The 10,356-nt window shown below is 41.2% G+C and overlaps 2 protein-coding genes and 2 long non-coding RNA genes across 10 annotated transcripts in view; 2 read left to right on the forward strand and 2 right to left on the reverse strand.

Annotated features, from left to right (window-relative positions):
- The window catches only part of Sev (receptor protein-tyrosine kinase sevenless), a 30,225-nt gene extending 27,590 nt beyond the window's left edge, over positions 1-2,635 (reverse strand). For all 6 annotated transcript variants that reach the window (XM_070663759.1, XM_070663757.1, XM_070663756.1 and 3 more), the window contains exon 1: positions 1,440-2,635. In XM_070663759.1, the coding sequence (XP_070519860.1) occupies positions 1,440-1,592 (153 nt within the window). In that variant the 5' untranslated portion in view covers positions 1,593-2,635. The remainder of the gene's footprint in view (positions 1-1,439) is intronic.
- A 29-nt stretch (positions 2,636-2,664) lies between these two features.
- LOC139106811 (uncharacterized) lies at positions 2,665-6,388 on the forward strand. 2 transcript variants are annotated; one of them, XR_011546428.1, is made up of 6 exons: positions 2,665-2,876; positions 3,224-3,437; positions 3,510-3,651; positions 3,945-4,451; positions 4,593-4,683; positions 4,771-6,388. It is a non-coding gene; the product is annotated as an uncharacterized lncRNA (long non-coding RNA). The 2 variants fall into 2 exon arrangements; XR_011546427.1 differs by having other exon boundaries at positions 2,666-2,904.
- LOC139106813 (uncharacterized) lies at positions 6,243-7,271 on the reverse strand. Its single transcript, XR_011546430.1, has 3 exons — positions 6,798-7,271; positions 6,427-6,683; positions 6,243-6,330 (listed from the first exon to the last, which is right to left on the reverse strand). It is a non-coding gene; the product is annotated as an uncharacterized lncRNA (long non-coding RNA).
- Positions 7,272-7,571: 300 nt separating this feature from the next.
- Mgr (prefoldin subunit mgr) lies at positions 7,572-9,188 on the forward strand. Its single transcript, XM_070663786.1, has 3 exons — positions 7,572-7,950; positions 8,289-8,811; positions 8,922-9,188. Exons 1-2 carry the CDS (start codon positions 7,870-7,872, stop codon positions 8,766-8,768), a joined length of 561 nt encoding a protein of 186 aa, XP_070519887.1. The 5' UTR covers positions 7,572-7,869; the 3' UTR covers positions 8,769-8,811; positions 8,922-9,188.
- The last annotated feature ends 1,168 nt before the right edge of the window (positions 9,189-10,356 follow it).

Consider the following 10,356-nt stretch of genomic DNA (forward strand, 5'->3'; position numbering starts at 1 on the left):
TCGCCGCTCTCGCGCACAGCCATTTTCGTGCCGTCGCTCGCAGCTGGGGATGGTATCAAAGTGCATCAGTGCACTTTTCCCGAATATATATATATTTTTTTTTTTCTTTCGTTCTATCGTTAATTCACCCCCGATCGATGTTAAACGTTTGAAAAACACGCGAGACCGCGTGCGGAGCAGAGACGCCATCGAGCAGCAAATTAAAAAGTAAAAAACGCGAAACGTATATCTTTTTAGAAGTGCGCATTATTTATACGGATATTAAGTCGCTTTCGACAACGTTCTTATCCAGTTACTGCAATCGATCGTTGATGCCGCAACATTTGTGTGTCTTTTACCGAGAATCCGATCGCCGTTCGTCGTATTCGAACGAAAACGTCGGGAGTTTTATCGTGCTCGATTGTAAGTATGCCGACTCGAAATACGCAGTTCCCTTGCACTTCCGACAAATTGGCAACTCGACGGGAAAAAGAGAAAAAAAAAAAAATAATAAAAATTGCGTCACAGCCGCAAGGATACGCATACGTGCGCCGCATCGCCGAGGAGTGTAACTAGGTCGCTGGTGCGACATCGTATCGAATCACCGGCGTAGATTTCGAGAATCGCCAAGCACCACGATCTTTAAATTTACTTCTCATTAATTAACGCATCGCGTCCGAGATAACACCCGCGCTTGACGTGAAAGCTGATTAGACGGGGAATAGAAAGCATCTGTGAACAGACGCGCGCACACGAGACGTCATATATCGGTCTATTCTGCGTCTATCTATAAAATTGAAGAGTATTTGAAATAATTTTAATTACAATTTATGCTTTTGTTTAAAGAGAAAAAAAATAGCCTAGCGACTTTCGAAGAATGCGAAGCCAAGATTGATAATTAATTTGCTTAAAACTTGAGAACTAATAGGATTTAAAAAAAAGAGACAAGACAACAACAGCAAATATTCTTAAATTAATAGAAAGTTAACGTAATCGCGTTTCGAAAAATGTAACGTGTATTTGTACAACAAGAACAACATGTTGTGGTTAAGGCAGTCATAAATTACACTGATAAGTGCGCCGAAGAATTTCGTACAGGCCGAAGCGTCGTGATCAGCGATTCTCGCAACATCGTGAGCCAACATTCATTTATCGCGTATGTGCGTACGCATTGCAGATCGCAGTCGAGTAAACCGTCGAATAAACCGTCGTATAAACCGTCAGTACGTTAGCAAAACCGACGTCTGTATCGCTCGCGTAACAAAACGTACACATCGTGCCGAAGTCAAGGTCCTCGTTCCTAACAAATGACTCTCGTCGAGAGGAGAGCAATCGTTCCTATAATCTAAAATACCTTTTCTCCCCTCTGATAAAAGTGGAGATCTTATTTAATCAAGGTGTCAATTATTTACTCGCGGCGATATCCACCTTAATTCTTATCGTACTGTTAAAATTCTTACCTGGGTGAGATCCAAGTCCGGGCATTTCGAAGCGCATTCCTCCTGAAGGCTCGCAGGCACGGTTCGGTCCTCCAGATCTTCCGGTAGAATCGCGATCGCCACCCCCGCCAGCGCCAACACCTTCAGCAGAAGGCACAACCTCGTTCCTAACATAATAACCCCCTTTCCCCCCCCCGCCCCGCGCGCGGAGCCTTGCACACTATCAGCCTCGGCGTCTCCCGGATCAGCTGTCGATGGTCATCGCACCTTTCGATCTTCTTGATGATCCGCGGACGCACTAATCGAAGCGACGTCTCGTCATGATCCCTCGAGGCGTCGCGGCGCTCGTCGTCGTTACGTCACGTGGCGCGGAGGTCGCGTGCCGAGTGAACGCATCAACAAGTGCGCCGGAGTTACGGATCAGATTGGCCACTTCCGCTAAATATCCGGAGAAAAATAGCGGGGGCCGATGCGAAGCGTTTCCCGGTAGCGAGCGCGTTCTACGCAGTTTATTACGAACGGGCCGAATTATTTTGAATAACAATGGAAGTCCGGCGCGAAACCGCGCGCGTCGAGCTCGACCGGCCGTTATCAATTTTTTCTCATTATCGCGGGGAGGCTTTTCCACGCGCTCGCCTCATGAACGCGTCTTTATCTCCCGACGTAACGCGCTCCGGGATTTTCTTCGCGATGTCTCTCACGATCGAGCCGCGGAATTGCCGATAAACAAGTGCCGGCGGTATTCTTTTTTCTTTCTCTCTCTCTCTCTCTCTCTCGGCGGGAACCGATGACGCGAGGTGACGCGCGGCGTGCATCCGGTTGCACCGTAATGCGCGCTAATGTAATCAATCCGCGTCCCTCAGCGGGACCGGCGAGCCGATCGAACGATAAGGAAACTGGCAGCGATCGTCGCTCGAGGAGACTGCGCCCGATCGTACAACTTTTCTCGTATTCGCGGCACTAGGCACAAAGTCCATCTTCCGCTTACAGCACCACTAAATGTTCAGTACACAGAGTCAATCCTTCGATCCTGCGCCGCGGAGGTCGCGGGGGAGGAAGAAGAGTCTATCTGTCACTTCGGTCACTTGCGTCCTTCCGCGAGTTTACCGCCACCTCGCGCAAAATTCGGCGAAGGTGCAAATCTATTTAACGAATACCCGTGACCGTTTACCGTTGATCTTCTTTTGTTTTTTTTTACAGGCACCGTTTTACAAGGACCCGTCGCTCCTTCCTCCTCGTTCTCGAACTTCTCTACGCGGTCTGCGACGCGCTCGTGTCACGCGGTTCGAGTCGAGCGGCGCGCTAGCAACGCGATCGCGCTGTTCGTAGCTGGCGAGCATAAGAGCAACTGACTCCGAACGGCCGCTCTAGAGTCAAACATCCCCACCATGCTACGAGCACCCTTATCTGACGTGCAGTCCGGTCGCGGCCAATTCTCCTCAGCCTGCTTCAGCCAAGGTACTTCGAGAGCGCGGCTTTTCTGTGTGTGAGTACCGGGGGGGTTAAGGGAGGAACGATCCGAGGAGATCCGTTCGCTCGCGCGGTATTGCACTGCTAGCTGGGCTGGTCAATTGGCGGATTGACCTGTTCTTACTATCCTCGTAAACTTTCATTCATTCATTCGCACGTGCCGCTAGCCACGGCCGATAATTATCTCGAACCGCTTATTGAGCTCTCGTAACTTTAATGCATCGCTAAGAGCACTCTGAACGTTCAAAGGATCTTTTCTTTTCTTTTTTTTAATAATATTCATCCGCGTGTGATTCGCTATTAAGTAAAAAATAAAGCTGGTTTTCGTTTTTCAGATGGGTGACGTTGCATGAGGTGCAAAGTAAATTTGACCGCATACATCAAACGAAATTCTTTCACGGATACCTTTCGAGGAATAGCACATTGTTCTAAAATCTGTGTACCTTTGGCACCTAGGACTTGCTAATGGTATCTCTTTATCTAACCGCGAGGAGAATCTCAAGTTGAAACGAAGTTAACCTGTTTCAAGAGCAATCGGTTCAGTTTGTGGTCTGTACAAAGCGTCGTTAAAAAATATATAATAGAATGTTACGTATACTTATATCATCTGTTTTGTTACAGGGGATCTTATTGTAACAAGGGATTATCACCGCTGTAAAGACCACGGTACCGGATGTAATTGCAGTCTACGTGTGGAATCTCTCACCTTGGAATTTACAGATAAAATAGTTTCTCTTGATGAAACAATTTCCTCAAGAATTGCGTATGTTCCTCAAAGTTTTATTTGTTTAATTCTCTAATTAAAATTATTGCACGCAGCGTGCATGAAAAAATGAGAAAACGCGGTTTCCGTTTGTAATTAATAACGTGAAGCTTTCTTTTCACTCGTCGCTTTTAAGAGAGAAAGAGAAAATTTATTAATTGTATTAATTGCCGGCGTCGAATTTAAAGTTCGGTCTTGCGCTTCTGCGAATCTTTTAGCTCTTCATCGACCGTTATTCTTGCGAACATGTTTGTTAGCCGTGAGCTCATCAAAATGGTGATTCATTTCGACAGATTAAATCTGCGGACAACGAGAGCCGGTCGCAGTATTTGTGGTGCCATTGTTAGCTGCGCGACGCTTCTTTCTTCGCGATGACCCCCGAAGAAGGTTCTCTGGAGAACGCATATCTAACCGATCGATGCAAGTCTCGACCTCGCACACACCACGTCTCGAATACAAAGACCCTTTTTTTCAGAAAACTCCACAAAAGTAAGAAAAAATAAATAAATAAATAAAAAATTCATAGACATCGAGAATATTTTGTTCTTATTGTGTGTGATTAGGCGGCTAGATTTTTTTTATATCGTTCTGTTCTTTAAATAGATGGGAATATTGCAGAGGTGCGATAAGGCAAAAATTTTGGAATCTAAAGACCTCAGTCAACGAACTATGCGATATGAATGTGAGCCGGTCATGTGAAAAAGCCCAGCTTAGATCTGCCTTGACGTCTCGACGTGTTAATGTCTCAGGCGTTTGCTCGACTCCGCGGCAGACGGAACATGTGCGAATTCTTGGTCTAGGTACGTCATGTATCAGCCGCGTACAGAAATATGTATTATTTGTCTACATTAAGATCCTAACAGAGCTAAAAGAAGATCTTCCGCGACGAACGGAGGACTTATTTTTCTTTGACAATAATTATTAATTACTCTCTGCGACAGGTTGTCACGTAATCAGCGGCGAGATGATCGTTACGACCGTGCTAACAACGGGGAATTTTTCTCGGAGGGAAAGCGACGGAGGTCCGCGAAGGTAACGGCATTAGCTTTTCCGTTCAGCACGCGCGGTAGGATCGATCGAGCCAACTAGAACGGATTAAGGATATGGCGTTTGTTGCAGGCGCATAGATCACGATGATGAGCCGTAACGAGTGCGTGTCGAGCGAGCGGCAGGGCGATCGTACGCACAGGCATGGGGTACGACCGCACGTCCGTGAACACAACCAGGAACGCGAACTGAGCGCGCTCGCGCGATCGAGCGGCCGGGCGAGTTGGAGGTCGGAGGTGTATATTGGCCATTTCCGCAGGAAGCCCTAGGTAACCTGTAACCGCCATTGAGTTTCCAACTGAACGTGCCACGGATCTGCGCTATCGTCTCATAACGCGATACGCGCCCGCGCGCTGGATAACGTCTCGCGCCCCCGAAACATTAATTTTTGTCGACTCCCCGCGCTCCGGTTTAGATCTCTCTCCTCCGTAACTCGCGGGAACGAGCGACCATTTAATTCCTCGTGTCGACACGACGGAGAAAAGTTTACTCGTGATTAACGGCATCCTTTTTACAATTTTATTAATTAATTAATTTCTTTTTTAAGAGAGAGAAATAAGAATAAGGATTGTACATAAATTTAAAATAAAAGTCTGCCTAGGAATGACGACGAGATAAATTAAAATGCCGTTATGTTAATATTTTTTGTATTGATATTAAGTAATGTCGCACTAAAAATACATGTATCTAATGTGGAGCGTGTCGGATCATAGTTAAAGAAATTAAATAGTTTTATTTGAAATTAGAGCAATTTCTTGAATTCAGTTCGGCACAAAGTGTAAGAGTTATGCCAATTGCGAGGGCGGTGGAGAGGAAAGAGAGGAGAACTGACCGGGAAGGGAGTTTAATTCGCGGCGACTGTTTTGTTTTGCATGCAAAGCAATTGCCGAGCGAAAAGAGCGACTTTTAGGCGCGAGTCGTCTAGACAGAACTAGTCCAGATCCACCTCGCTTTACTCGATACACCATAATTCGGTTCTATTAGGCCCAATAAAATATATCAGAGAGGAGGAATGCGCGCCCCGAGCCAATGATAAATGCGATGTTCGTCGGCCCGTTCGTCCACGAATACACGTGACGTGAGGTGCGGGTAGGCACCTCTAATTCAGTTTAAATGTATCTATCGGGATTGTCATCGACCACGTTTAAATCGAAGGGGAGGCACTTGAAAAAAATCGCGACTGACCTCTAATCTATTAAGACCTGCAGATTACTCTGGCATAACAACCCGCCATTTACTGTAATAAAATTATTTAACGGAGATCCTTAATATTTTTTCAAGGAATCTTTTAAAACAATTTACCGCAACGAAATAATCTTTATTCTTTTCTTTGAAATTTTTTTTTAAAAGGTAAAAGCTGCAGTATATTATTGAATCAATTATATATTTCAATTGCATCATCTATATTAATTTTAATGTTTTCTTGTATATGAAATTTATTGGACGTACAAATACGTTATGAAAGTTATTTGGAAGTAACAATTCACTGTTTTATTTTAACTAGAAGAAACCGTACGCGTGCGTAGCGTGCGCTATTTTTTAAAAGACACGAATAACGAACTACGAAAAAAAAATCGTGCGACTTACCACCAACCTGCGTGAGTTACAGCGGAGTTAAAGTTCTGCCGGTGACTGTAACATAAAAAAGAAAATATTATATTAATGTACATGTTTTAGTTAGTGAGATTAATAAAAAAAAAAGATTTTTTTTATTTTATTTATACTTACTTAAAAGTTGCTCCGCCGATGCAGGATGCCCCCCGGGCCTGCTCCTCCTCTCAGTTTGGACGTCGTGACGAGTCCTCCTTCCGCGCACAAGTCACTCGCGAATCATCCCGACCGTGATTCTACTGTCGCGAAATTTACTGAACACTATATCGCGCGTTATTTTTTCGCACTGCTGAAAAAAGAAAATCCTGAAAAAGAAGACAGGTTACAGGCTTACCCAATCTGCATACAGCGGAGTTGTAAAATTCTGCCGGTGGCTGTAACATAAAAAGAAAAATATTAATGTAGACGTGCCGAAAAATTAACAAGATTAATAAAAAAAGATAAAAATTTTTTTAATAAAGATATAATTTAATAAAATTCATGCTTACCTATAAGTTGCTCCGCCGATGCATGATGCCTCCTGGTGGGCCTGCTCATCCTCTCAGATGGGACGTGACGAGCCATCCTTCCGCGCACAAGTAACTCGCGAGCGCACTCCCGTAAAAAAATTATCGTAAGAAAAAACGCGCGATAATTAGCGGCACTCCCGAAACGACCGACGAACCGGCTGCGACACGTGCTCTCCTCGCACGGAGAATCGCACGTGCTCTTCTAATTACGTACTCGCGTAATCTCCTCACACGGATAATAAAGACGAGAAGATAGTTCTTGTGCCGGGCGGTATTCGTTAAACGGAAATACGTGTTAATTTCGGCACGAGCACGCGGTTGCCGTGAGCGCGTAGTACGTATGTGTGTATGCGCGACCGCTAGTGAAGGACAGAGCGAGAGTGGGAGTGGTGGGGGAATATACCTGCGCGCGGCATGTAGGCTCGTGCTCGCTCTCCCTCCCGTCTCCCCGTCCTCCCCCGCGCCTATCTATTCCTTTACTCTTGTTCGATTTAATTGTAATATTTAATTAATATGTCCAGACAAAGACGGTACTTCCGCCAGGTCGTCCTCGATCTCGAAAATCGCGAAGACCGTCTGGACATATTAATTAAATATTAAAATTAAATCAAATTCCAAAATTGTAACAATTAATAGCTAATTTACGCGTGACATTAATTTTTTAAGATATGATTAATTTTGTTATCACGAACGGTGTGCAAAATGATTGCGTAAATTAGCGACAGAGTCCGCCACGTATCGGATAATAGTTTGTGGAAGCATTCGGTGTGATACCTGTTCGATTTTAGATAATTGTTTAGAAACCTAATAAGAACTTGGTCGTAACAAGGATAGACTATTTCTTTTTTTTTTTTGTTTTAAAGACAAAGCAAGAGAAAAGTGTAAACTTTACGCTAGAATATAGTTCGCAGTGTATTTTTGAAGGAACGTCGTTTCATGTAAACCGTGCAACGGCATGCGCTGCGAATTGTGAGTCACGTTAGTGCGGCAGATACGTACAAGAACAGAAGTGTGTGTTTCGAGAGTTTACAGCGTATACAGAAGATCCAAAATGGAAGTCGGCGACAATAAAGAAATTGAAGTCGGAAAAGACAGAAAGTCATACGCCGGCATACCAGAGGCCGATTTTGTAGTAAGTATAACTTACATTTAATTCATGGGACATGGCACGTTACGTTTACGAAATACAATCTTTCACTGTCGAAACCGATTGGACTTGGTTCAGTGGTTCTGCAATAAATTTAATTCTTAATTATTTTCTTCGTGCAAAACGTGCACGCTGCGATATTTCGAGAACGTCGAGAAGCTTTGTTCTCTTAAAGACAGCTGAAATTTTTAATGCACTAATTGATCGAGATTTCATTCAATTGAGTGACCAAACCTTATATGGTCATAAAAAAGAAAATCTATTATTTTATTCGATCGAATAAACTTGTTATACAAATGTTATTATACATTTCGTAATTTCAGGACGATGTTGAGGCTTTCATGGCAAAGCCAGAAAATGAATCTGTGGATAAAGTACTCAGAAAGCTCGACGAAAGTCATGGGAAGTATAAGTTCATGGAATTTAACCTAGTCAACAAACGAAGACGCTTAAAGTCACAGATACCAGATCTGGAAAGATCTCTAGAAATGATTGAGAAACTGCAAGTCGAGAAAAGCAGCTTAGAAACACAATTTTTATTATCGGAACAAGTCTATGCAAAAGCTGTAATACCACCCACCAACAAAGTGTGCTTATGGCTAGGTGCTAATGTCATGCTAGAATATACCTTAGATGACGCGCAAGAAGTGCTAACTAAAAATATTGAAGCGGCTAAAAAGAATTTAGGATATGTAGAGCATGATCTAGACTTCGTCCGCGATCAATATACCACTATGGAAGTGAATATGGCACGTATCTACAATTGGGAAGTAAAGCGTAGACAAGCAGCAAAACCTACATGAGATCATTGATCTTACAGGTGCTTGGATTTGCCTAAACCAGGAGGTAATTTTTCCTATATAAAATAAACGTTTTATATATTTAATAAAAGTCGATCTTTTTGTGCTATTTATATTCTTAAATTTTTTCTTCTTTATGTTTTTATATTGTTTCAGAATGTCTACTACATGAAGAATTTGTCAATACTCTACTGTTGTATAAATATTCCTGGAATAAAAAAAAACTCGGAAATTAATTTAATTATAACCTGACACAATATTTATGAATGTAGAAATATATCTAGATGACTAAATTTTTGTAATATTACTTGCAGAAAATATTTTGCACTTATTATCTTTCACATATTGATTTTATATCTATATTGTATAAATCCCAATAAAAAAAAATTTATTCCGATTAAAATAAAGGCAATGAATAATGTACTCACCGTCAGGAATTGCGTTCGTGGTGCTGCGACGGAATACATGTATTATAATAAACGTAAAAGAAATATTTATTTGGCTCTTGAGATCTATTTTGTACAAACGACGTTTAACACCAAACATACATGATTAGATACTTTACATGTTAAATTTATTCTTAGGATGAAAATTATTAATTAAACTCCATTATTTGCTTAAATAAAAGTATATGAATAATATATGTAATGAACATGTATGTGTAATGGAATGTATTACAAGAAAATTTAATAATTTATCTTATATTCTAACATCTTTAAACGTCATTTATTATAGTAATAAGGCACATAGTCAGACTGACTTTAGAAAAAGTCTGTGTCAAAAAACGAAAAATAGACTAGTACAAACTGATCTCAGATATATTATCTGAAATAGTTACTCGATCACAACATCATCTGTTGCTTGTTCATACTTTGCTAACTTTAATTTTAATTCAGCAACTTTAGCTTTGGACTCTTCTAATTCTTTCTTCAAGTTATCAATCTCCAGAGTGTTATCCACTACATTACCAAGATTTTTACGTATATATCTACATTATAGATAAGGAAATAACTTCAAAACTTGGAAAAGGTTTCTAATACATACAATAGAGTACAATCAAAAAGCAAACACTTTTTGTACAAACAAAAAATAGAAGTTAATACCTAGCTAACAGCAGAACAGAATAAATGCAACTTAAATTTTTATTTTTCCTAACATTTAACTAAAAGGTACAATATTTAAAAATATTGTATTTTATTTTGTAATAAAAAAAGGATACTCCAAAGCATCAGTTGGTTTGTCAGTTTCCTCATACAATGAGGCAAGTATTTTTGTGAGGGCATCCATAACACCAGATCTCTCCAAATATTTTCGGAACTCGTCTCGTTTCGCAGTGACCGACTATAAAGGACAAAATTTTTTATTATAACCCTAAAAATTAAAGTGGGGGCTAATTGATTCTTTTCAAAATGTTAGCACACCAATTAAAAGTATATCCTAAATCTTGCAAGAAATATTTAAATCTTGTGCATAAACGGCACGAACTATTAGACTATTTAAGAAATAATTTTTTAATGGAATATAAATTCCTCAAAATAATAATCGACTGACAAGAAGACCATAACTTTCAAATTAATTTTTCTTTTTTTAA

This window comes from Cardiocondyla obscurior, linkage group LG12, assembly GCF_019399895.1.
Source record: "Cardiocondyla obscurior isolate alpha-2009 linkage group LG12, Cobs3.1, whole genome shotgun sequence".
NCBI lineage: Eukaryota > Metazoa > Arthropoda > Insecta > Hymenoptera > Formicidae > Cardiocondyla > Cardiocondyla obscurior.